The 27,012-nt window shown below is 37.1% G+C and overlaps 1 protein-coding gene across 10 annotated transcripts; it reads left to right on the forward strand.

The window, feature by feature from the left end:
- Positions 1 to 372: 372 nt before the first annotated feature.
- LOC127866144 (uncharacterized) lies at positions 373 to 26,194 on the forward strand. Of its 10 annotated transcripts, none has more exons than XM_052406563.1 (5): positions 373 to 426; positions 1,878 to 2,779; positions 3,176 to 3,359; positions 15,799 to 15,934; positions 22,389 to 26,194. In XM_052406563.1, the coding sequence occupies exons 2-5, from the start codon at positions 2,034 to 2,036 to the stop codon at positions 22,442 to 22,444; spliced, it is 1,122 nt and encodes a 373-aa protein (XP_052262523.1). In that variant the 5' UTR covers positions 373 to 426; positions 1,878 to 2,033; the 3' UTR covers positions 22,445 to 26,194. The 10 variants fall into 10 exon arrangements, 4 of the variants coding, with proteins under 4 accessions (XP_052262523.1, XP_052262524.1, XP_052262521.1 ...); XR_008042862.1 differs by lacking the exon at positions 373 to 426 and having other exon boundaries at positions 441 to 2,779; positions 22,389 to 24,978; positions 25,319 to 26,194; XM_052406562.1 differs by lacking the exon at positions 373 to 426 and adding an exon at positions 450 to 587.
- Positions 26,195 to 27,012: the final 818 nt, after the last annotated feature.

Here is a 27,012-nt window from a genome sequence, read left to right on the forward strand (position 1 = left end):
TATAGAGAATCTAATAATTTGAATATTATTATAAGTGGTGTGGATGCGATAGTGTTATTTTTAATCAGAGATTCAAATTTAGTGTAAGGGGTGTATTGAATCAGTCATAAAACAAAGCCCTTAAATAGCTCAATACATTTCTTGAAATGTAGTTTTAATTTTCTTTACACATTATAGCAGAGTTTACATCTGCAGGTGCCCGTTAAATACGTCACATAAGAGAAGAATGAAGCATTAAACAAAACAATAATGCCCATCACACAAACATGATGTAGAGTAATTATTTTTATGTGGATTTGGGTAGATTTGGTAGATTTGGGAAAATTTGGTAGATTTAGGAAAATTTGGTAGATTTAGGTAGTTTAGGTAATTCGTGCCGCCGTACAAATAAAGCATCTACAAAAAAACACAGATTTTATACAAAACGTAATCTTTTACTCAAATCAGTTAACGATTGAGTCCATGACATTTTTGCACTAATGGCGGGCCTTTAATCAAATGCTTCATACGATTAACAGCTTAATGCAACACTTACAACTGCTTTGCTCTTAACAGAGTAAAAAAAGGGAAATTCCAATGCAAAAAAGGTCTAAGTGAATTTTTTTCAAATAACTTTTTTGTTTATAAAGATAAAATGTCTCTGATAAAGTACAGGTCAACCCGGAGGGTCAATAGCTGGGAGTTTAATTATTGCAACTAATTTTAATCAATCAATGCACCATTCTAATGTGCGTTTTTTTAGAAAGTAAAAATGTGAAATACTATTGTCAAGAAGAATACATTACTTTCACATTTAAATAAAGAATGTTGGGAGTGGCAAATACAATGTGGTCAAGCATCTGATTTTCAACTAGGTGGTTTTTAGCTCGGCTGTTTTTCGGAGAAAACCCGAGGTATTGTCATAGCCAGTGTGACGTCAGCCGTCCGCCGTCAGCGTCATGCTTAAACCTTAACATTGGCTCTTAAATCAAAGTGCTTCCACCTACAACATTGAAACATCATATGTAGATGCACCTTGATGAGTTATACACGCCACACCCCTTTTTGGGTCACTAGGTCAAGGTCACTGTGACCTCTAATATACAACTTTAACATAGGCTCTAAAATCAAAGTGCTTCCACCTACAACTTTGAAACTTCATATGAAGATGCACCTTTATGAGTTCTACATGCCACACCCATTTTTGGGTCACTAGGTCAAGGTCGCTGTGACCTCTAATTTAAAACTTAAACATAAACCTTTACATTCGCTCTTAAATCAAAGTGCTTCCACCTACAACTTTGAAACTTCATATGTACATGAACCTTGATGAGTTCTAAACGCCACACCCATTTTTGGGTCACTAGGTCAAGGCCGCTGTGACCTCTAATTTAAAACTTTAACATAGTCTCTACAATAAAAGTGCTTCCACATACAACTTTAAAACTTCATATGTACATTCATTCCTCATTTCTACACGCCACACCCATTTTTAGCTTGGCTGTTTTTGGAGAAAACTTGAGGTATTGTCATAGCCAGCTCGTCGTCAGCCGTCCGACGTAGGCGTCGTGCTAAAACCTTAACATTGATTCTAAATTCATAGTGCTTCCACCTACAAATTTGAAACTTCATAAGTAGATGCACCTTGATGAGTTCTACACGCCACACCCAATTTTGGGTCACTAGGTCAAAGGTAAAGGTCACCGTGACCTCTGAAAAGAAAAAAAATCTGACAAGCTTTCGCAGCCGAGCATAGGCACCCGTCATGCGGTGCTCTTGTTTAATCTTAGTCTACCTGTTCCCTATGAACTTGTGTTTTCATGGTCACTTTTTAAAATTTTTGACCAGTGTTTAGCTCTGTTGTTGGTCAATCTGAGGTTTTTGTCACTCTTTTGCAGCATTTGAACTGCCTTCAGAAAATTAAATATCATCACGTTTTGACATCGCTGTCGGCAACTTTTCTTAACACTGTGACAGTGACATTCACCTCTGTGTAGCACATTGAATGAAGTCTCAAGTAATCTGAATTTGAATAATCCATTGTACCATTCAAGATGGAGACAGGTACACACAGTAACATTACAAAATTGGATTGTTTTGTGTGTGGTGTTGCCAGAGGTAGAGTGATTTGTTTGAATGGACGGAAATCTAAAGAACACAACTTTCTTGAAAAATTGAAATTAGTTTTAAACAATAATGATCTCTTTGCAAGCATCGTTAATTCAAATTCACCTTTGGTATGCAGGAACTGTTACAGGAAGGTAGAACAAACATATGATTTCATACTTCAGCTGAAGACTTCAGTTAGTAAATATGTTACTGAAAATAGTGTACCAGTGAAATGGGATGAAACTTTACCTGCAACACCGGAGAGTATGAATCCAGAACCCCAGAATGCACAGCCAAACTGTTTAAGGAAGAAACTTAAATTGATGTCACCTGCCAAACAGGTTCAAAATCCAACCCCTTCTGATAATGCGTCAAATATTCCATTTATAAAACATGCAACCTTGTCGTCCACTTGTATTTCACTGCCAGATCATGGTTACAGTAGACTTGTTGATGGAGAGGTTTCTAGTGAAAGTACTATTTTAAGCAATTTGAAAGCACTGTTACAAGGCATTTCTGCAGGCAAAGATTCAACTTCAATTCTCTTGCGAGAACTGCGGACGCAATCCTCAACACTGACTTCAAGACTACCCATTTTTTGCTCAGTGTTGTATAAATACAGAAACTTAAGTAAACTGGAGGACAATATTGATCACTTCCAGGATGAAATAATTGCAGAGATGATGAAAAGGTAACAGTATTACTAATAGTTACTTAAAAGGAAGCAATTTGTATAACCCTGATGTGTATACTGGAATCACCATGGTGGTCTGTCTGTCTGTCTTTTTAACTCAGCTCTCTATCAAGTTTGCTCAAATCATTCCTCTGAGGTCAAAATCGTACCTGACTTGGCGGTTACCTATATATCTTATATTTATACAGTATAAAAAATCCATTAAACTGCAGGTCTATTTATTTCATCTCTTTTGGGGTTTTACTTACTTTAAACTACTCAAATATTATATTTTGTTAGAAAATAAAAAATCTTTGAACAAATCTCTTTAAACATAAAATTTGTAAGATTTAATATTTTATAATGATCTCAGAAATTGTTGCTGTATATGAGTCGATTATACTGATATTTCAGAGTCCCTCTTCTTCTAAAAGTTATGCTATGTGTGGCTACCCCTGAAAGTGAGAATATGAAACCCTCTATTCTTCCTGCAATAGCTTCAGCTTACAGCATCTTGATGAAACATAAATATGATAACCTGTCAGCTTACCATAGGTTAACAACCATTATCGCTGTCAATGGGGGCCTTGATGAAAGAGTAAGTATCAAGACCATTTGTGTATGGAAATTGTTTAAAAGTCTATGCTCATCATCAGGGATGTGGAAATGCCTTATTTTTACTTAAACAAATTCTTTGCAAAATATCCTAGTATTTGTTATCAGGAAATGCCAGTTGTTTACGTAATAACGCCTTAATGGACTTTATTTCAAGAAATCTCCTGTCTGATATATTGTTTTGTGTGACATAATTACTTTTACAAAATAATAACAAAATGATAATTTAATTGTGTAATAAATTATGCTGTTATACAAAAATATCTTTCAACCGTGTATATTGACTATATTTTGCCACACTGTTCACTGACAGTCAGGCATATTGCTTGTTCTTGAACAAGTAAATTACTTACAAGGGATGCTAAGTACAAATGCAAGAAAAATATGGCCGTGACATTCCACACCAATGTTAAAGAGTTTGTGTTAGTGAGCAACATTTTGGGCATGTCATGAAATTTTTATGCCCCCCTTCGAAGAAGAGGGGGTATATTGTTTTGCTCATGTCGGTCGGTCCGTCCGTCTGTTGGTCCGTCCACCGAATGGTTTCCGGAACCAGTAAAAAGGTTTCCAGATGATAACTTAAGAACGCTTACGCCTAGGATCATGAAACGTCATAGGTACATTGATCATGACTCGCAAATGACCCCTATTGATTTTCAGGTCACTAGGTCAAAGGTCAATACAGTAAAATGAATATGGGTCATGCCGGGTCAAAAACAAGGTCACGGGGTCACTTAGTGCGTTTTAAACATCACAATGTTGTCCGCTCTCTCATTCAAGTACTTTTTATCCAATCTTCACCAAACTTGGTCAGAAGTTGTATCTAGATGATGTCTAGGTCAAGTTTGAATATGGGTCATGCTGGGTCAAAAACTAGGTCACGGGGTATCTTAGTGCATTTTAAACCTCACCATGTTGCCCGCTCTCTAATTCAAGTAGTTTTCATCCAATCCTCACCAAACTTGGTCACAAGTTTTATCTAAATGATCTCTAGGACAAGATTGAACATGGGCCATTCTATGCCTAAAACTAGGTCAGAAGGTCACTTAGTTTGTTTTTTAACATTCAGCATGGTGTCCGCTCTCTACATTCATCGTGTTTCCGGCCGCCATATTGAGCAGATTGCAAATAAAGATATTTTTTGAAGCTTCTGGTTACAATACACTAAATGATCGCTTCATGTAGGGCTGTACTCTCTAAAAAAAATATCATAGTTGACAGGAAGGCATGTTTTACACTTTTTACCATTATTCGGGTGTTATCTTGCGGTGATAATTGTAGGGCATGAATAGGTGTTCACTACTGAATCCCTGAAATATGATACACGTGAAGACTATAGTAAACCATTGCACTAGAAAAGGTTACATTCCACTAAGAAACGGCCGAAAAAAAAAGTTGCAAAAACAGTCGATTTTGATTTGTGTCAAGTTCTTTCTTGCATTGTACATGACATATCTTTTTTATTGCATAAATCGATTCCGCTTAGAATGGCCTTTAAGAAAAGGCATGGTTATGGGGGTCTCTATGTGCAAAATATTGCATTTATTTTCGCTCAAAGTTGTCGCATTTACATTGAATTATATAGGGAAATTATTTAGTGTATTATGACCTTCTGGCATCATACCGCAAAGTTAAAGAAAAGCAGAGAGGGTCCATCAAGATCAGAGACAATACAAGCCAAAACACTACCGCTACTGATACCCTGCCCGTCCATGACTGTTTGTTTTTTTCTTTTCGTAAACATTTAATAGCACTATTTCGGACGTCATTTGGTTTTCGGAATCTTTTTTCTTGGTTTTTATATTACAGCATTTAGCAACTACCAAATGACTTAATACACCATTATTATTTATTTATATAAACTTATTGGGTTGTTTACCGGTGCGGTGCTTGTTATTTATGCTTTACTGTCAGGCTATTTGATATTAACGGCGACTAGAATAAATTTATACATATTGATTGACTGTCTCAGGATTGCGATTGTAGTAGTTATTATTTCTTTATCCCCTGTCAATTTTCTTTCAATTCATACAAATGTCTTTACACAATAAAGTATCCAAGGGGCAGAGCAAGAACCTGACCCCTTTACTAGGGGAGACACTTTCAGGGTTGGATTCCCATCATCTTACCCACAACACCATGACCTTTAGGTGCCTCCTCCAGTCAGTCGGAAGTGTAGGCCCCATTATGTCTTTTTTCACTATTTTTCAACTGGCCTCGTGTTTGGCTAGGGAGCTTCCTGGATTCGTTGAGCGGACTGTGCCTCTTGCGTCTGGTTGCATCTTACTGCAGCTCAAGTCCGCTCAGGCGCTTGCTACCCTTCTCTCTAGGGGGACTTTCCACCTTGGCAGCGTCGCAGTCCGGGCCTTATCACCCTCAAACATGAGGTCAGTTTCAGGTTTTATAGCAGGGATCCCGTAAAGTCAGGAACTAATGGAACTTCAAAGAAATCTTGTATTTAGCCCTGCGATTCCCCTTTCCAAACTTTCTATAACCAACTTGGAAAGGGTTGACCCCTATCGCCCCGCGCCCCCTGGCTTTCCGAGACTGGTCAAAATAACTTTCCTTACCTCTATTCCAGTCCCTAACAAAATCCTTGTGAAGGGCACTAATATTGCCCTTGACATTCGTCCCTGCCTGGTCCAACCTACCCGGTGTTTTAACTGCCAGGGTTTCGGCCACATAGCCAGCAGGGGTAAATGTTCTAGTATCACTACCTGTTGCCGCTGCGCCGGATCTACTTGCCAGAGAAGGCGCACTCCGCTTCCTACCAGGGGTGCCCCTTCTATAAGAACCTTAGCCACTTTTGCTCATTTTTATGGGGTCACCTGGTCCGAGGCGGAGAGCAGGCTATTTACGCCTGACACTGCAAGCCAGAGCGTGGTCGCCCGTAACACGATCAACACAACCGGTTCCAAGTCATCACCCAAACATGCCTCTACCGGTAGTATCACGCCCCAAACCGAGAGGTCATGTCTTTTAGTTGAGGGGTTAGTGGGTAAAAGTACCCCCCCTCAACCTATAAATAGGGAATCCCCTCCCAAGGTTACTTTCGTGGAACCGGTATCCAAACACACACCCGATTTACGCACCACCCCCCTGTATCGCCTATCCAGGGGGATCCACCCACTCAGAGACGCCCTCCTGTGGCTACCAGGGGATCCTCCCCGTCCACCACGTTGACCGACGGTGCTAGCGACACCACCTGTAGTGGTCCTACACTGTCGGACGACTCTATGTTTGATGTGACGGGGAGAGACTCTCTGGTGTCAGTGCACTCCAGTATATTGGCGAACCTTACTATCTCTGGTGTCTGTGAAATATAGGAGGAACCCCGAGTTAGTGTCCCCCCTAACCGTCCCAGAATGGTCGACTCCCAGACATCCCCAATGAGCTCCCCTACGGACAATACCAGCAGACGTAACTCGTTTGCGGGGGACTCATTTATCCAAATCAAGGATCCGCCAGCAACAGGTCCCACATATAGGAAAATATATCTCAGCAAGCTGGTGGATCTGGTTGCTGAGATACTAAAGGACCAGAAAAGGCCCACTGGGAGTCATGTTATACTGTGAAACCATTTATTTTCGTCAGCACAAAATTTCGTCCTTTTCATAAAAATGACTATTTCGTCCGTTCATAAATTCGTCCATTTCTGGTTTTGAAAAAAAAAGCTAGACAAAAAAGTACATGCAGTTAAAACCAAACAACCAAACACAAATCAAAATGTTCTTTATTAATTTGTAACAAAGGGCAGAATATATTTCAGTCAGGTGTTGATCACACATCGTCATATTTTAATTGCTTTTAATAGTATTGTCTTTAATCCGGATTTGCCGCGTGTAGGCTGTATAATCTTCAACACCCCTGAAAAACACAATACGCACAATGGGTAATAAATTTGTCAACAATTAGCGCTAATCAACACTATTATACCTAAACGAAGTCGACGCATTCGATACAGCCTTATTGCATTCGCGTTTTACAGGAAATGTCAGTTGTCAGTACACTGTATAATGAACACCCCTTTGTGTCAAAACCGGATTTAACTTGAGTGTGAATAGTCGACTGTTTCATGTTCTTTGTATCAATACCATCTGTGTATCTGTATAATAAGTATACCAGTCTACAAACAAAGTGCCCGCTTCCGCATATGGGTATTCGGACGTTCAAAAAATTGACCTACGGTTTAGCATTCATACCGTCGAACGCATTAAGCAATATAACTCGTTTTTTTTCACTATTTCTTTACTTGCAAAAATACTTGTGGCTTATAACTTACCTTGCAATTTTTTTTTCTTGCATTTTGCGAGTGTGCGAGTGTTAATTTCGAGCCCTGTGTATATGCGTGGATTACGCTGGATTTAAATGCCTCATGCTTACGGTAGTTCAGTCTTATTTGTTTCAAATATGGGACATGATTGTTCGTTAGGATCTTGAATTCGTCCATCGGTCGAAGGACGACAAAGGCGAAAATTAATGTCTGACGAATAATAATGGTTTTACAGTATCCTACATCTGTAACAAAATTGATTCTCGATTCAAAAATTGCAGAGAATCACTAACAAAGGTCATCCCTCCTGATAAATCCCTAACTAATAAAATCCATTCTGGAACTGGGGATCCTCCAATTGTAGCAGATCCAGGATGCCCCCCCGGCCAGCGGTACCCTTTCCGTTAATAAGAAACCTGTTCGGCTTGCCAGGACCCCCGCGTTGCTCAAAGGGGCCTGTGCAGGCCATAAACTAGGAGTTAAATCTCCTCATAATAAATTAAATCTGTTTAAACGCAAGTTAATTTCACACCACTATGGACAGTAACCTGCAAATCATTTCATTCAATGTTGGTGGTCTTACCGCCAACAAATTTACTGAGTTAAAATATTTTATTGACAGCAACCCTAATACCCATATCCTTTGTTTACAGGAAACCAAGTTTTCCAATAATACTGTAAAACATATACCTGGATATAACTGTGAATTTAAGAATTTTGTTAACTTAAACCATAATATTGCCGTTGGCCTTGCCATATATATTAAAAACACAATTAATTATGAACACCTGGGAGTGAACAACCAATTTAAATCTGATGGTAGCACTGCTATTGAGGCATTAGCAATTAAATTGGTTATTGACAAGAACCGGCCTCTTATCCTGGTCAATTTATATTCAAGAGGATGTGATCTTGAAACTCTGAACGGCCTCTTTAAGGAATTAAGGACCATTAAAGGTCCCTTTGATGTAATATTCACAGGCGACTTTAATGCACATCACCCTGCTTGGGGTTCCATCAATTCAGATGCAGAAGGTCGGGCGGTAAAAGAATGGTTGGACGAGCAAGATCTTATACTGCTCAATGACGGTTCTCCAACCAGACTTAACCCCACTGGTTTTAACTCCCACATTGACCTTACTGCTGTTAATGCCAGGATAGCAAGTGCGTCTGCATGGGCAACCGTTAAAGATACCATGGGATGTGATCACCTCCCACAACAGGTTACCCTGCTCAACTATATTGCACAGGGAAATGAGGACCAATGCTCAGGAGAGCAAAAGTTTTTATTGGAAAAAGCTAATTGGGCTCAGTTTAGGGACCTCTGCTCAGATCTCTCCCTTGCAGATGTTCACTCTCAGGATCCTAATCTGTTTTGCAACAACTTAACTAGCAAGATACTGTCCATGGCGGAATGTAGCATACCGGTCTCCTCCGGCAAGGTTAAAGCCAGAAATAGGGTCCCGTGGTGGAATGAGGCGTGCTCCAATGCGGTACAGGCCCGTAAAAATGCTTTAAAAATTCTTAAAAAGAACCCCGCTGAGCATAATCTCCTTAATTATAGGTCCCTCGAAAATCAGGCAAAGCGGGTTATTTTGGACGCAAAAACTCAAAATTGGAAAGAATTCTGTGATTCAGCTATCATTAATTAGAAAAATACTAGGGATTTTTGGAAAAAAATTCACAGAATTAAAGGAAAATCATTCACCCCTGTACCGCTACTTAAATACAAAGGCGAAATTGCCACAACCCCAAGGGACAAGGCTCAATTTTTGGTACGACATTTCCAATCTGTCTCCAGTGACTCAAACCTTCCCGTTGAAACTCTGAATTATCAAAAGCGGTTTGAGACTGAGCACCGAAATATTTTAAATGAGCCTGGGGATAATAGCACGCCTCTCAATTTACCATTTACTATTACAGAATTATTAAGTGCCATTAACAGCAGGAGCAACACCGCCACGGGGCCTGACAAAATAGCATATTTAATGTTTAAAAATATGCCAGCCATAACTCTGAAAATCTGGCTTAACCTATTCAATCAGGTGTATAGGACAGGCAGGATACCACCCGAGTGGAAGCAGTCCACAGTGATTCCAATTCCTAAACCCGGTAAAGACAAAAATGATCCAAACTCATATCGTCCAATAAGTTTAACATCACATGCTGGTAAATTAGAAATAATGGTCAAAAATAGATTAGAACACTTATTGGAATCAAATAACATACTAAACCCCTTCCAATCTGGCTTTAGGAAGGGGCGATCCACTCTTGATCAGCTAGCTAGATTACAACATGATATTCTTTCTGCAAAATATCAAGGGCAATCAGTGCCCCAGATAATTATTTGGGAAATAGGGTTTTCACCCATTGATTTTGAAAAATAGGGTGATTTCATTCTTGAAATAGGGTGAAATTAGTTTAAAAAAATGCATACTTTAAAATCATTTCTGCTTTACCTATGTTAAAGCTGCACACTTGTATTGATGCAATAAAACTGTAAACTATCATAATTAACTTTAATAAACTGATGTTTCATAACATCTTTAATCCTTGAAACTGTCCTTAATATAAACTTAAAACTAAAAAAAATCGATAACACGAATAATTCGGCACTTATTGGCTCTTGCTTTCTTGTTTCGAGAAAGTTTGTGATTGACAGATATTTTGGCGCAACAATGGCGGACGTCTTTCGACCTCTCTTTGGCATTTTTATTTCGCATCGTAATATAAACTGACAGTACAGACGCTTTACAAAAACACGCACAATGAACGACGGATTAAGTCAGATTGAAAACGCATGTATGCCGTTGTCAATATTATGGTCAAACGCTTTATGATATCTATGTCTAGTCCGCAGAGCGTTTGAATAACTTTGCCTGTTTTTCTGCTCTGTCATCCAGGCGCTTGCTGAATAAAAGCGTCGCCGCGTTACGATAATAATTTCAAAAGAAAATACCGAACATGAGCAAAGCATTTTCGATCGAAGCTAGTGTGTCGTACGCATCGAATTTTACGCTTTTGCGTAAAAATCAAATTGATAGCGTTTTCAATACGCATGATATTGAATTTCTTTGCGTTTTTCAACATTTTAATAGGGTGAAAGACGCAGATACGCAGCTTATCTGGGGCACTGGGCAATAAGTATTAGCAATTTTTTTGGACCTTCAGGCCGCCTTTGATTTAACATGGACCTTTGGCATATTAAAAAAGCTAGCTGACTATGGAATCACTGGATACTGTTTCCACTACCTCAGAGCTTTCCTAGAGGGCCGAAAAATCCAGGTCAAGGTCGATGGGGAGTTATCAGAGGAAGTCATAACTGACCGCGGAACCCCTCAGGGGTCCGTATTATCCCCATCTCTGTTCTCCGTCATTGTAAACGGTCTACCTGATGCCGTAAAAGACTCAGGAATGGTTATCACCCAGTTTGCCGATGACTCCGGCACTTGGTTAAAGGGGTCTAACATGTTACACCTGCAAAAGAGGGCTCAAGCAGGCTTAGACTCCATATGGAAATGGGCAATTGAATGGGGATTCAAAAATTTTCCAACCAAAACAGTAGGAGTGCTATTTGGCCACCAATTTCAGCACTCTTTGGACTTAAATTTAGGCGGCACCAAAATTATCTTTGAAAAAGTGGTGAAATTTCTAGGTATGTACCTAGATAAACAGTTAACTTTTACTCACCACTTCAAATATTTGGCAGAAAGGTGCGAAAGGGACCTAAATTTAATGAAAATGTTAAGAGGCACAGGTTTCGGATCAGATAAAAATAGCCTCTTAACTCTCTACAAGTCCCTTATACGTCCAAAGCTAGATTATGGAGCCCAAATCTATGCATGTGCAAAGCGAAACGCCCTAAAAATGGTTGATGCCATTCAACATAAGGCCCTAAGGATAACTCTGAGAGCCCTAAACTGTACACCGGGTGCACTGCTTGAGGAGGAGGCCGGTGTGCTGCCTCTTGACTTGCGTAGAAAACAACAGTCCCTTAACTTCTAGGCCAGGGCTAAGTCTCGGCATGGTTCAAACCTCGTTAATAAACTTGTCGGGACTGGCACCTTCATCAAGGGGAAAATACTTAAGCGTAAGCATGTCGCCCTACCATTTGGTGCGAGTATGAGGACCCTGGTTTAGGATGCCGGTCTCGACAAGGTACATACCTCTGACAAAATTAGGTTATTGGGGGAGGGAGAGCAGCCAACAACCACCTAATTATTCAGTCTTGTGACTGTTTTTCTTTTAAACTGTGTAATCTTTGCACAGAACTGATGTAATCTAATAATTGTGTTGGATTTGTGTCTCTTTTACACAACTTTTATTTTAGTTTTTAATGGGCTTATTGTTCTACCCCGCCCTTTCTAAATCAGGCCAATGGCATTGACCTGGTCTTCTTTATTTTAACACATTTTTTATGAGAGTATGACGTTAGTCCACCATTTACATTTTTCAGTTTTTTAATATAATCATATTTTATGGCATTTCTTACTACAAGAAAGGACGAGGCTGCTCAGTAACCTGGGATTGTTGGCTGCATTGCTACCCCTTTCTTCCCCTTTGACACCCCACCCTTTCCCCTTCAAACTCGAAGAGCCATGTCGGACTGGAGTGCACGGTGCAGGGCCTTATACCATGAAAAACACTTATTTAGTCCTATCCAGGGTAATACCAATCCCTTGGTATTATTGTCCACTTTGTTGATACTGCTAATTTTGTACCTTGTAGTACATTAAATCTTGTTATAACTGCTATTTTGTGTAGCAAATTTCCTTATTTTTGTGTAAAAATGCTATCTTATATAGCAAATTGCCTTAATTTTTTCTCAATACTGCTATTCCTACACCATAGAAAACATTTTACTCTGTATTACACTAATTCATGTTAAAATTGCTATTTTATATAGCAAATTTCCTTAATTTTATATTAAATTGCTATTTTATATAGCAAATTGCCTCAATTTTTCCGTTTAATTGCCATTTTATATACCATACAAGGTACTTTAGTACTATTTCCTCCATTGTTATCACCAATATATAAATAATATTGGTTGGATTAGAGCTTTTTGGGTTTGTTTTAATGCATCTAGGTAATATTTGGTCTTTTTACCATTTTACATCATACCTTTTTATAATCTTCCTTCAATTGTATACAAACCATTTTCCATTTACCATGCACTCCCTCTGAACCATTGTAGACTCCATCCCCACAATTACCTCCCTTAGTTCAACTGAGTGACATCACCCCTGCTGGCTCTTTTTCCCCCACTCACACCGGCCTACACTTCCAAAAATCTCTTCTTCTTTCAACCCTCCAGGGTGGCAACATGTATTTTAAATATATAAGCGCATATAGTTCTGTACATAATGTAAATAATGTACTTTTTGTACAAATTTAGTTGTTTTTGTCTCATTTTTAACTGGAAAGCACATTGTCTTACCCTTTATTTTTATGTGGCCCTATAAAGGTGACCGTTTGGAAACACGTAAGTCATTACCCTTAACATATAAGTTTTGTTTTACTAAACTCACTTTTAAATATTGTTTTAATGCCACTCTGGGGGGACTTCTCTTCTCCATAGCCCAATCCTCTTTAAGTTCCATACAGACAGGGTCTAACGTTGGAGCATTACGGCTATATTCCATGTCTGCAAGTGTTTAACATTGAGCCACATACATAAATTTATACACATTACATTTTTAATAACTCAATACTCAATTGCAACATTAATAGATATTTGAGAGTTATATTCCCTATGTGTTATTATATTTTATCTTTTTTCTTTTCTTTCTTCATATAATTGCATGTATACATGCAAATTCACTTTACATTTGAGAGCCGTTAAATCAAGCTTTAGCATCCCTACTAATTAATGTTCATAGATAAGCATATCTTTCCATCGATTAGATCTTGTTGTATGACATTTCGTTTAAACCTTAAATAAACACATAATAATGGTACTTGACTATGTATGTAAATATATAGTGGCAATGTTAAACCACTTTGTGATCTGGAAAACCCTCAAATATTATTATTTTGTGTTTGTTTCTCAAGCATATTACACATCTGTGTATTCCTTTTTCTATAAGCATTATATTAAAATAATCCTATTTGGATTTTAACATTTAAAACACAGATCACAAAGTTTAAAGACTCCAACAAACCCATAGCAGTATATACTGAACAGTGGGTCTAGTAATGATGATGCCACATACAACAGTATGTGTGTTTTCACCATCTTTACTTATAAAAATTGGGCTATTCTCTCTCTCTCTCTTTTAAAAAACAAAACAAAACAACTATCATATAATAACATCAACATACTAATATTAATAATTAATAAGAATTATAGTAGCATAACATAAACAAATCATGAATTTCTTTAAAAGTTCTTTTGGATGTAATTATCCTTTTCTTTCATTTCTATTTTCTGCAAAGAAACTATTACTGTTTACTTTTTGTAAAGTGCAAGTCCGCCGTGGGAAAATTCTATTTATAAACGGATTGACCTACTTGTAATTCTTAATAAGAAATTTCGGCCAATCAGCGCCATCGTTTTAAAAGTCAACTAACGAATTAAAACGCCGCTTTTTAACAGCGTTAGGCTCAGCCAGTGTAAAGCTAATTTTTAAACTACTACATTTTTATTAAAGCATCGCACCAACACTGCAAAGTTTTATATTTGTATCAATGGTACAGCCCAGTAAAATCGGGCTGTCCATTTTATGGCCGTTTTCGACCTTTTAAATGCAGAGTTTTAATGATAAGCAGTGTGCTTGGGCAATGGTTTATTAACCGAAGTCCCGAGGGTAAACAACCCCATTAGTCAGTCCGCTCTCTAATTCAAGTAGTTTACATCCGATCTTCACCAAACTTGGTCAGAATTTTTATGGAGATGATTATAAGGCCAAGTTAGAACATTGGCCTTTCTGGGTCAAAAACTAGGTCAAGGGGTCACTTAGTGCATTTAAAAAATTGAGCATGGTGTCCGCTGTTTATTGTGAAGACGACATGCAAAATAATATGTGTCAATGCGGCATGTGGGGGTATTGATCACTTCTGTGACAAAGCTCTAGTTTGTTTGAGTAAAGAAAGAGTAAATTCCATTTAAAAAGTCAGGGTTTTTTCCCACTTTTTGGGAAGATAGCCCATGGCTTTGGAATTGGGAATTTTATCGGCATTTTCATGAAATTGGGAAAATAAATTCATTAGCCTTTTTTTCCACATGAAAAGTCCACTGATTAGGGAAATACTAAATTTGATATAACTCTTTATAATCATTCAAATTAAAAGAACAAAAACATATAATACTTTGTTAGATGTAATTGAATTGAAATTGAGATAAAATATGCATTAGACTTCTTTCTAAAAAAAAAATATTTTTTATAATTGGTTTTTTTTTTTTTTTTTTTTTTGGAAATTGGGAATTTTTTGCCACATTTTGGGAAAAAATTATACTTTTTGGGACTGGGAACATAGCCAAATTTCGGCTATAAAATCGGGGGAAAAAAAAACCTGTAAGTGTAAATTGAAATCCTTGATTAGCATGCTATGTATGCAATTGAAAAACAAGGTATTTTTTCCTTTTATTTCCTTAAAAAATGTTGTTGTAGTTGTCATGTATGCATTTTTATGGTGAGCTTTTGTAATGGCATTTTGTCCATTATGCTTCGTCATCATTGACCGGGTGAACAATATAGGCCACATTTATTGCCTAATCTTCATGAAACTTGGTCAGAACATTTTTTCCCAATGATATCTTTTGGAGTTCAGAGTTCCCATAAAAAACATATACTTAAACAGCAACATACTTCTTTCCATTTAAACATATGACATTATGATAATTTGTTGTAAATAAACTTATTGGATTTCATAATTTAACTTTACCTGTAATTATATGTCAGCACGAGCATATTACATATTTACTTGCTTGAATTATTGTTCGAGTTTTTAACTAAATAAATGTTTTAATCAATTATATTTACATACTTTAGATGCAAATTGTCATAAAATTACATTATATTTCATCATACATGTTCAAATAATTCACACAGTATTACAATTAATTGTTCGCTTATCGTGTAAGACCATGTTAAAATGTTTATTCCAGCACAATATTTAATATAGCAATGAAACATTTTTTTTGCAGGGACAGACTAGATTAAACCAGCTGGGTCTGATGTTGTCATATTCCTCAGGGACTTCACTCAAGCAAGAAATCAAAGCAATGACAGAGCAACGAATCGCTGGCAACCTAAAACAAAATCCATTGATAAAGGTTAATGGTAAGAATAAAGCAAGTTTCCGCAGAAGCTTTCTTCTCTTTCATGTGTTTTGACCACATAATAAAGTGTCACACATTGGAAATTAAAAATTTAAGGCCTAACATATTTTTCACCAAAAGATGACTGACAAACATGTGATAGTACTACAAATACTGGGTTTATCATTCCCCTACCAGTTCCCTGGACTGACAAACATGTCATTTTTGTGATAGTACTACCCTGTTTATCAGTTCACATGAGACTTATAACAAAATACATGTATATGATTTCTTTCAAATTGAAAAGTATTGTTGGCACATTTTTGTAGACATGAGATTAAATCATTCTGAGTAGTGTTTAGAAAAATGACTGATGTTATTTATTTTAGGCAAACTGCATAAATATATCATTGTCAGACTTACTATTTGATCTATGTATGCATGCAAACGATATAATATGGACTCTTTCAGTGATTTAAGGGAATTTTAGAAATACCATCTATTTGCCCATTTAACAGCACTAATAGCAGTCACTGGTGACTTTGGGTTTTATTTAATAATGTCACCTTTGTTATTATCTTCTGCCTAAGGCAGAGGGATATATTATTGGCCCCTGTCCGTCTGTCCGTCCGTCAGTCTGTTTCAAAACTTTGTAGGGAGATATCTCAGAGACTATATAATAAGATATCAGCATAAAACTTCATGGGTGTAAAGATATCAATGAGGAGAAGTGTCATGCAAAAGTACAATAACCCTACAGTTTCTTTATTTTAATAAAGAGTTATTGCCCGTTGTTGTTTTTTGTATGATGTTACTTTTCAGGGCTATATATCAGAAACCATGCAACACTTCAACATGAAACTTCATGGGTTGATTGATCATATTAATGAGAAGTACCATGCATAAGAACTATAACCCTTCACTTTCTCAAATACGATTTATTTCCTTTTGTTGTTTTTGTATGATTGAACTTTTCAGGGCTTTATCTCAGATACGAAACAACATTTCAACATAAAACTTCATGGGTGTGTTAAGAACAATGGGAAGAAGTTCCATGCACAAGAACCCAACCCAACCCTTTCTTAACTAAGAGTTACTCCCCTTTGTTATTTTTGTATGACATAACTTTTCAAATGTATATCTCAGATACGCTACAAGGTTTCAACATTTAACGTCATGGGTGTATAGATATCAATGAGGAGAATTGCAATTCATAAAAACTATTACCCTACACCTTATTATGTTTAGCTCACTTGAGCACAACATGCCTTATGGTGAGCTTTTGTGATCACCTTTTCTCCGTTGTTCGTTGTCAACATTTGCCTGGTTAACACTCAAGAGGCAACATTTATTTTCCAATCTTTAAAATTGTTCCAGTTGGTTAAAAAACATGGCGGCCAGGGGGTGGGTCATTTTTATACGCCCGTTTTTAAAAACGGGACGTATTATAGTTTCACCTTTGGCGGGTGGGCAGCGTCCACAGTAGTGTCCGCTCTCTAATTAAAATAGTTTTTATCCGATCTTCACCAAACTTGGTCAGAAGTTGTATCTAGACAATATCTAGGTCAAGTTCGAATATGGGTCATGCCGGGTCAAAAACTAGGTCACTGGATCACTTAGTGCATTTCAACCATTTAGCATGGTGTCCGCTCTCTAATTGAAGTAGTTTTCATCCGATCTTCACCAAACTTGGTCAGAAGTTGTATCTGGACAATATCTTGGTCAGGTTCGAATATGGGTCATGCTGGGTCAAAAACTAGGTCACGGGGTAACTTAGTGCATGTCAAGCATTTAGCATGGTGTCCGCTCTCTAATAGAAGTAGTTTTTAACCGATACTCGCCAAACTCGGTCAGAAGTTGTATATAGACAATATTAAGGTCAAGTTAGAATATGGGTCATGCCGGGTCAAAAACCAGGTCACAGGGTCACTTAAATCATTTCAAGCATTTAGCATGGTGGCCGCTCTCTAATTGAAGTAGTTTTCATCTGATCTTCACCAAATTTGGCCAAAAGTTGTGTCTAGACAATATCACATGTAGGTCAAGTTCAAATATGGGTCATGCCAGGTTAAAAACTTGGTCACAAGGTCACTTATTGCATTTCAAGCATTTATCATGGTGTCCACTCTATTATTGAAGTAGTTTTCATCCGATCTTCAACAAATTTTGTCAAAAGTTGTGTCTAGACAATATCTACATGTAGGTCAAGTTCAAATATGGGTCATGCCAGGTTAAAAACTAGGTCACAAGTTCACTTATTGCATTTCAAGCATTTAGCATGGTGTCCGCTCTCTAATTGAAGTAGTTTTCATCAGATCTTCTCCAACTTTGGTCAGAAGTTGTGTCCAGATGATATGTAGGTCAAGTTCAAATATGGGTCATGGTAAAGTTATCAAGTTGTCCAAAGCCTTAAAACGAGCCTTAAAACGGGCGTATCTTGTGACAGTTTGGCACTCTTGTTTCTTATATGGCTATAGTAAAAACTCTTTAGAACTCTAAAAGCACGTTTATAGTCCTATTTTCTGGAAACTCTGTCAGAACATTTTTTGTAATGATATCTTGGATGAGTTCAAAAATGGTTCCGGTCTGTTAAAAAACATAGCCGCCAAGGGGCGAGGCATTTTTGCTTATATTTTTCCTTATATGGCTAAAGTAAAACCTTGTTAACACTTTGTGCTCTTATTTATTGTCCAATCGTCATGAAACTTTGGCAGAATATTTGAAGAACCCAATGATTTTTTGGATGAGTTTGAAATTGGTTTCAGTTGGTTGAAAAAATATGTACTCATTCTACTGACCATCAGAGGGGGGGGGGGTGGCATTTATCCTTATATGGCTATATATTGCTATAGTGAAACATTGTTAAAACTCTACAGGCCACATTTTTGTTCAATCTTCATGGAACTTGGTCAGAAGATTTGTCTCAATGATTTCTTGGACAAGTTTGAAAATGGTTCCGTTTTTTAGCTCACCTGAGCACAATGTGCTCATGGTGAGCTTTTGTGATCGCCTTTTGTCCGTCGTCCGTTGTCCATCGTGCGTTTTGCGACATCAACATTTGCCTTGTTCACTTTCTAGAGGCCACATTTATTGTCCAATCTTCCTGAAATTTGGTCAGAAGATTGGTTTCAATGATATCTTGGATGAGTTCGAAAATGGTTACATTTGCTTGAAAAACATGGCTGCCAAGGGGCAGGGCATTTTTCCTAATATGGCTATATATGGCTATAGTTAAATCTTGTTAACACTCTAGAGGCCACATTTATTGTCTGATCTTCATGAAACTTGGTCAGGAGATTCATCCCAATAATATCTTGGAAGAGTTTGAAAATGATACCGGTTGGTTGAAAAACATGGCCGCCAGGGGGCGAGGCATTTTTTCTTATATGGCTATAGTAAAACCTTGTTAACACTCTAGAGGCCACATTTATTTTCTGATCTTCATGAAACTTTCTCAGAAGATCTGTCCCACTGATATCTTTGATTAGTTCAAAAATGGTAACCTTTGCTTGAAAAACATGGCTGCCAAGGGGCGGGGCATTTTTCCTTATATGGCTATAGTGAAATCTTGTTAACACTATAGAGGCCACATTTATTGTCCAATCTTCATGAAACTCGGTCAGAAGATTTATCCCAATAATATCTTGGTCGTGTTCAAAAATGATGCCGATTGGTTGAAAAACATGGCCACTACAGGGGCGGGGCTATTTTCCTTATATGGCTATAGTAAAACTTTGTTAACACTCTAGAGGTCACATTTATTTTCCGATCATCATGAAACTTGGTCAGAATATTTGTCCCAATGATATCTTGGATGAGTTTGAAAATGGTTTTGGTTGCTTAAAAAACATGGCCACCAGGGGCGGGGCATTTTTCCTTAAATGGCTATATATGGCTATAGTAAAACCTTGTTAACACTCAAGAGGCCACATTTATTTCCAATCTTCATGAAATTTGGTCAGAAGATTGGTCTCAATGATATCTTGGATGAGTTCGAAAATAATTGTGTTTGCTTGAAAAAAATGGCTTCCAAGAGGCGGGGCATTTTTCCTTATATGGCTAAAGTAAAATCTTGTTAACACTCTAGAGGCCACATTTACTGTCCGATCTTCATGAAACTAAGTCAGAAGATTCATCCAGATAATATCTTGGATGAGTTCAAAAATGATGCTGGTTGGTTGAAAACATGGCTACCAGGGGGCAGGGCATTTTTCCTTATATTGCTATAGTAAAACCTTGTTAACACTCTAGAGGCCACATTTATTTACCGATCTTCGTGAAACTTGGTCAGAAAAAACCTTGTTAACACTCTAGAGTCCACATTTATTGTCCAATCTTGATGAAATATTGTCAGAAGATTTGTCTTAATGATATCTTGGATGAGTTCGAAAATGGTAACATTTGCTTGAATAACAGGGCCGCCAAGGGGCGGGGCATTTTTCCTTATATGGCTATATAAGGCTTTAGTAAAATCTTGTTAACACTCTAGAGGCCACATTTATAGTCCGATCTTCATGAAACTCGGTCAGAAGATTCATCCCAATAATATCTTGGACGAGTTTGAAAATGATGCCGGTTGGTTGAAAAACATGGCCACCACAGGGGCGGGGCTATTTTCCTTACATGGCTATAGTAAAACCATGTTAACACTTTATAGGTCACATTTATTTTCCGATCATCATGAAACTTGGTCAGAAGATTTGTCCAAATGATATCTTGGATGAGGTCGAAAAAGGTTTTGGTTGCTTTAAAAAATGGCCACCAGGGGCGGGGCATTTTTCCTTATATGGCAATATATGGCTATAGTAAAACCTTGTTAACACTCTAGAGGCCACATTTATTGTCCAATCTTCATGAAATTTGGTCAGAAGATTGGTCTCAATCATGATGATATCTTGGATGAGTTCGAAAATAATTATGTTTGCTTGAAAAAAATGGCTTCCAAGGTGCGGGGCATTTTTCCTTATATGGCTATAGTAAAATCTTGTTAACACTCTAGAGGCCACTTTAAATGTCAGATCTTCATGAAACTTGGTCAGAAGATTCATCCTGATAATATATTGGATGAGTTCAAAAATGATGCCGGTTGGTTGAAGAACATGGTTGCCAGGGGGCGGGGCATTTTCCCTTATATGGCTATAGTAAAACCTTGTTAACACTCTAGAGGCCACATTTATTTTCCGATCTTCGTGAAACTTGGTCGTGAGATTTGTCCCAATAATATCTTGTTATCTCAGGTGAGCGACTTTGGGCCTTTCAGGCCCTCTTGTTTAAACATGGTTGTCTTGAGGGGGGGGCGCATTTTTCTGTATATGGTTGTAGTAAAAACTTGTTAACCAGGTTTTCCGAAGGAAAAAACTGGTTATTAGATTGGCGAATGCGGGCGGGCTGGCTGGCGGGCGGGCGGAACAAGCTTGTCCGGGCCATAACTATGTCGTTCATTGTCAGATTTTAAAATCATTTGGCACATTTGTTCACCATCATTGGACGGTGTGTCGCGCAAAATAATTACGTCGATATCTCCAAGGTCAAGGTCACACTTTGAGTTCAAAGGTCAAAAATGGCCATAAATGAGCTTGTCCGAGCCATAACTATGTCGTTCATTGTCAGATTTTAAAATCATTTGGCACATTTGTTCACCATCATTGGACGGTGTGTCGCGCGAAATAATTACGTCGATATCTCCAAGGTCAAGGTCACACTTTGAGTTCAAAGGTCAAAAATGGCCATAAATGTCCCTTGAGATATAACCTTCATATTTGGTATGCATGTGTATATGGACAACGCCTTTCCATACGCACACAAATTTTGACCGTCCGTCCGTCCGTCCGTGTGTCCGTCCGAAAACTTTAACGTTGCTCATAACTTTTGCAATATTGAAGATAGCAACTTGATATTTGCCATGCATGTGTATCTTATGAAGCTGCACATTTTTAGTGGTGAAAGGTCAAGGTCATCCTTCATGGTCAAAGGTCAACAAAAAAAATTCATGTGCATATCTCCAATGTCAAGGTCGCCACGACTAAAAATAGATTTATTTTAAAACAAACTTACAAAGGGGGTTAATTTTCTTTGTTCATTTCAAAAGTTCAGTTTGAGTTGTCTCCCTTTATCAGATTTTTTTTCACAATGAAAACCTGGTTTTGTGACAATTTTGTCCCTTGTTTATTTCTAAAAGTAACATTAATGATTTATAGTCCAATCTTCATGAAACTTGGTCAGAACATTTATTGTAATGCTATCTTGGATATGTTCGAATAAGGTTCCGGTCTGTTGAAAAACATGTCTGTCAGGGGGCGGGGAATTGTTCCTTACAGGTCAGTTCCTTCGTATCTCAGGTGACGGACTTTGGGTCTTTCAGGACCAATTGTTTATGATTATTCTGTATATTAAGAATTATGAACCTATTCCATAAATAAAATTTCTTTGGCGGTGGATATCAATTTAACAAATTTTCTGCTTATGTATGTTTTCAGGAGATATCAATGTCAACGATCATCTCGTTGTTAAGAGAGACGAAATAAGGACTTGATTGGGCATTTTCCCAAAAGAATGGGAAAACACAAAGGTTATGGGTTATAAACAAAGGCATGTTTAAAGCCTAGCTATACCTTCTATTTATTATATGTACTCATTCTTCTGAGCATGCAATTATCCTAACTAGGCATAAATGTTTAGCCACTGTAAAGAAAAGTATATATTAATTTTCACTATTTTTACTGTTTATGGTCTCTATTAGATAACTGAATTGTACATATCTGGTATTACTATCTAATAAGTTATCTGCACTATTCAGGACAATCAAATCTTAATATGATATTTAAAAAAAAAGATCAAATAATTATAATCAAGAAACAACAAGATATAATAATTTGGAGCCAGTTGTATTTCGGTTGGAGCGAGTTGACCATATTTTTGGGGTTGACCATATTTTGGGAGCGAGTTGTTCTGGGGGAGTTGGTATTGGGTCCAGTTATCTGGCAACCGCTACATGCATTCAATGCCATGACTTACACAATTGTGTTACTATTTTCACAAAAATTTTGGTTATTCAATCTATTTATTTAATAGCTGCGTAGAACAATCTAATATTAAAACATAAATTACTAGTTTGGGTTTAAATAAATAAACTACAAGTACCATTCAATGTTATTTAGTTATTAATAAACTCCATTGTCGTAAAACACCCAATAATGAACATGTCAATATATGCATAGCCTCTTGATGTACCTGCTAACAAATAAAGATGTCAATTATGAGAAAAGTAAAAAGATACTTAAAGGTTTTTGTTTAAATGATAAGTACTCCCTTGGCTGATGATACATTATATTAATTTTCGCACATACTGATTTGGTCAACTTGGCTTTTAGTTTCGGTATCTGTCTCTAAAGGAGAGATCGAGTATTTAAGCATTGTGTGCTGTATATGCATATACAAAAGAAACAAAAACGAATCATTTGTGATTTGATCAGTCATTCTATATTTTATCCTAATTTAACAAAATGCGTATGCACTATTGAGATTATCAATGAAACATATTTTACCTACTTCTTCCTTGTTTGACAATACTGGTTCCGCCATTTTGTTGTTGTTGTTGTTTACCTTAGCATGTCGCTTATGTGAGTGGATGTACAAGATGGTAACATGTTTTTTTGGAACTTACATGCAGAAATGCATCAGAAGATAGTTAATATACTGCATTTCTCAATTATATTTACTAAAACTTGATTATATTACTAATTTAAGACACGTATCAAACATCAATCTGTGAAAAGAACTCTTTAATTCTTACATTGATATTACAACATGACATGGGAATTCTTACATTTGTGGATACATGATCATTTTTCCTATGTTTACATTAACAATAATGTTATGGGACAGTAAAATATATTTTCTAACTGCATGCATTGTGCCTACACTAATCAGTATCAAAATCCATCCACATACATGGACATAACAATTACAAATTGGCTATTATAATACTATGTGACAATATATCCACGTGCACATTAGAATTTTTGTCTTACGATTTGTCTTTTATCCAACCAACTTTTCTAGTCTTATCACAATTAAGGATCACATTTACATTTAATATGATATTATTAGCTCGGCTGTTTTCGGAGAAAACCCGAGGTATTGTCATAGCCAACTCGTCGTCAGCCGTCCGCCGTAGGCGTCGTGCTAAAACCTTAACATTGGCTCTAAAACCAAAGTGCTTCCACCTACAACTTTGAAACTTCATATGTAGATGCATCCTGATGAGTTCTACACGCCACACCCATTATTGGGTCACTAGGTCAAAGGTCAAGGTCACTGTGACCTCTAATATAAAACTTTAACATAGGCTCTAAAGTCAAAGTGCTTCCACCTACAACTTTGAAACTTCATATGTAGATGCGCCTTGATGAGTTTACACGCCACGTCCATTTTTGGGTCACAAGGTCAAAGGTCAAGGTCACTGTGACCTCTAATATAAAACTTTAACATAGGCTATAAAATCAAAGTGCTTCCACCTACAACTTTGAAACTTAATATGCAGATGCACCTTGATGAGTTCTACACGCCACACCCATTTTTGGGTCACTAGGTCAAAGGTCAAGGTCACTGTGACCTCTAAAAAAATAATATTTCTGACAAGCTTTCGCAGCCCAGCGTGGCACCCGTTATGTGGTGCTCTTGTTTATTCCTCAGAAATGTATTTGTGTATAAATGTAGTAATAGTGATATTTATATTTAAACTGCTTTTCAAGTACAAAATTGAAACATGTAATAGGCAAACAAAACTTGTTTTTGTACCCATTTTTAGCACAACGTGCTCATGGTGAGCTTTTGTGATCGCCTTTTGTCCGTTGTGCGGCGTCAACATTTGCCTTGTTAACTCTCTAGAGGGCACATTTATTGTCCAATCTTTATGAAATTTTGTCAGAAGATTGGTCTCAATGATATCTTGGATAAGTTCAAAAATGGAAACGTTTGCTTGAAAAATATGGCTGCCAAGGGGCGGGGCATTTTTCCTAATATGGCTATATATGGCTATAGTAAAATCTTGTTAACACTCTTGAGGTCACATTTATTTTCTGATCTTCATGAAACTTGGTCAGAAGATTCATCCCAATAATATCTTGGATGAGTTCGAAAATGATGCTGGTTGGTTGAAAAACCTGGCCGCCAGGGGGCGGGACATTTTTCCTTATATGGCTATAGTAAAACCTTGTTAACACTCTAGAGGCCACATTTATTTTCCGATCTTCATGAAACTTGCTCAGAAGATTGGTCCCAATGATATCTTGGATGAGTTCAAAAATGGTAAACTTTACTTGAAAAACATGGCTGCCAAGTGGCGGGGCATTTTTCCTTATATGGCTATATATGGCTATAGTAAAATCGTGTTAACACTCTAGAGGCCACATTTATTGTCCAATCGTCACGAAACTAAGTCAGAAGATTCATCCCGATAATATCTTGGACGAGTTTGAAAATGATGCCGGTTGGTTGAAAAACATGGCCGCCAGGGGGCGGGTCATCTTTTCTTATATGGCTTTAGTAAAACCTTGTTAACACTCTAGAGGCCACATTTATTGTCCAATCTTTATAAAATTTGGTCAAAAGATTTGTCTAATTGATATTTTGGAAGAGTTCGAAAATGGTTACGTTTGATTGAAAAACATGGCTGCCAAGGGGCGGGGCATTTTTCCTTAAATGGCTTTATATGGCTATAGTAAAATCTTGTTAACACTCTATAGGCCACATTTATTGTCCAATCTTGATGAAATATGGTCAGAAGATTTGTCTTAATGATATCTTGGATGAGTTCAAAAATGATGCCGGTTGGTTGAAAAACATGGCCACCAAGGGGGCGGGGCCTTTTTCCTTATATGGCTATAGTTAAACCTTGTTAACACGCTAGAGGTCACATTTATTTTCTGATCATCATGAAACTTGGTCAGTAGATTTGTCCCAATGATATCTCGGATGAGTTCGAAAATGGTTTTGGTTGCTTTAAAAACATGGCCACCAGGGGGCGGGGCATTTTTCCTTTTATGGCTATAGTAAAACCTTGTTAACACTCTAGAGGCCACATTTATTTTCCGATCTTCATGAAACTTGGTCAGAAGATTTGTCCCAATAATATCTTGTTATCTCAGGTGAGTGACTTTGGGCCTTTCAGGCCCTCTTGTTATTAAATGTATTATATTTTTCCAAAAATTGTATGTATGTGATAATAATAACGCGTTATCAATTGCTGAAATAAAATAGCAAACCAAAAGCCTGGACATTATATGTTGTTTGCGTCTTTAATTTATGAAAACATGGTATTTTCTAGGTTTTGGGTTGCCACCTCGGATTGAGACCCCATAAGAACAATTCTTTTTGTTGGAACAAAGCTATTATTTTACCCAAGACAATTAAATCTAAATGTTTTTGTAATATAAGTTAATATATCTTATGTACTTACCTTACTAGTATTTGTTTCTATCACAGCTATGCTTTTCAGAGCAATATAGTCTCGAACAGAAAATTGACAATCAAGATACTAGTAATTTACATCCTGATAATGTTTTTGGAGTTTCAGTATTTCTATAAATTAAACTAAGCAGACACCATGGAAAACATATATCAAAAGACCAACACAACCTTTCATTAAACACATGGGTACATACAACTAGTATTCTGACACCTTTTGTTTCCATCAAAAATCTTTTGTATCAATTTGTAACATAAACTTTTAATGTGAGGTGTTCAATTATTTCACTTTCTTTTAAGACAATGTATACCAGTAGTTAAGCATTGATAAACCCTATGGTATAATGCTTCATAATAGATATTAATGTACTTGTGTAACTCACCCTTATTGTTTCCATCTCAGCTTTACTTATCAGAGCAATTTTAGCTCTAACAAGAAATTTACAATGAAGATGATTTAGATCTTGATAATCTTTGGGAGTTTAAGTATTTCTATAAATAAAACAAGCACTAAGCATGGCACACTTAAATCAAAAGGCAACAACACTGTTTACTAAACACATACTTACAGTCAACAAGTATTTTTTTACCGAACTTGTTTTTGCCCAAAATTTATTGTTTAAATTTGTATCA

This window comes from Dreissena polymorpha, chromosome 2 (assembly GCF_020536995.1).
Source record: "Dreissena polymorpha isolate Duluth1 chromosome 2, UMN_Dpol_1.0, whole genome shotgun sequence".
Taxonomy (NCBI): domain Eukaryota; kingdom Metazoa; phylum Mollusca; class Bivalvia; order Myida; family Dreissenidae; genus Dreissena; species Dreissena polymorpha.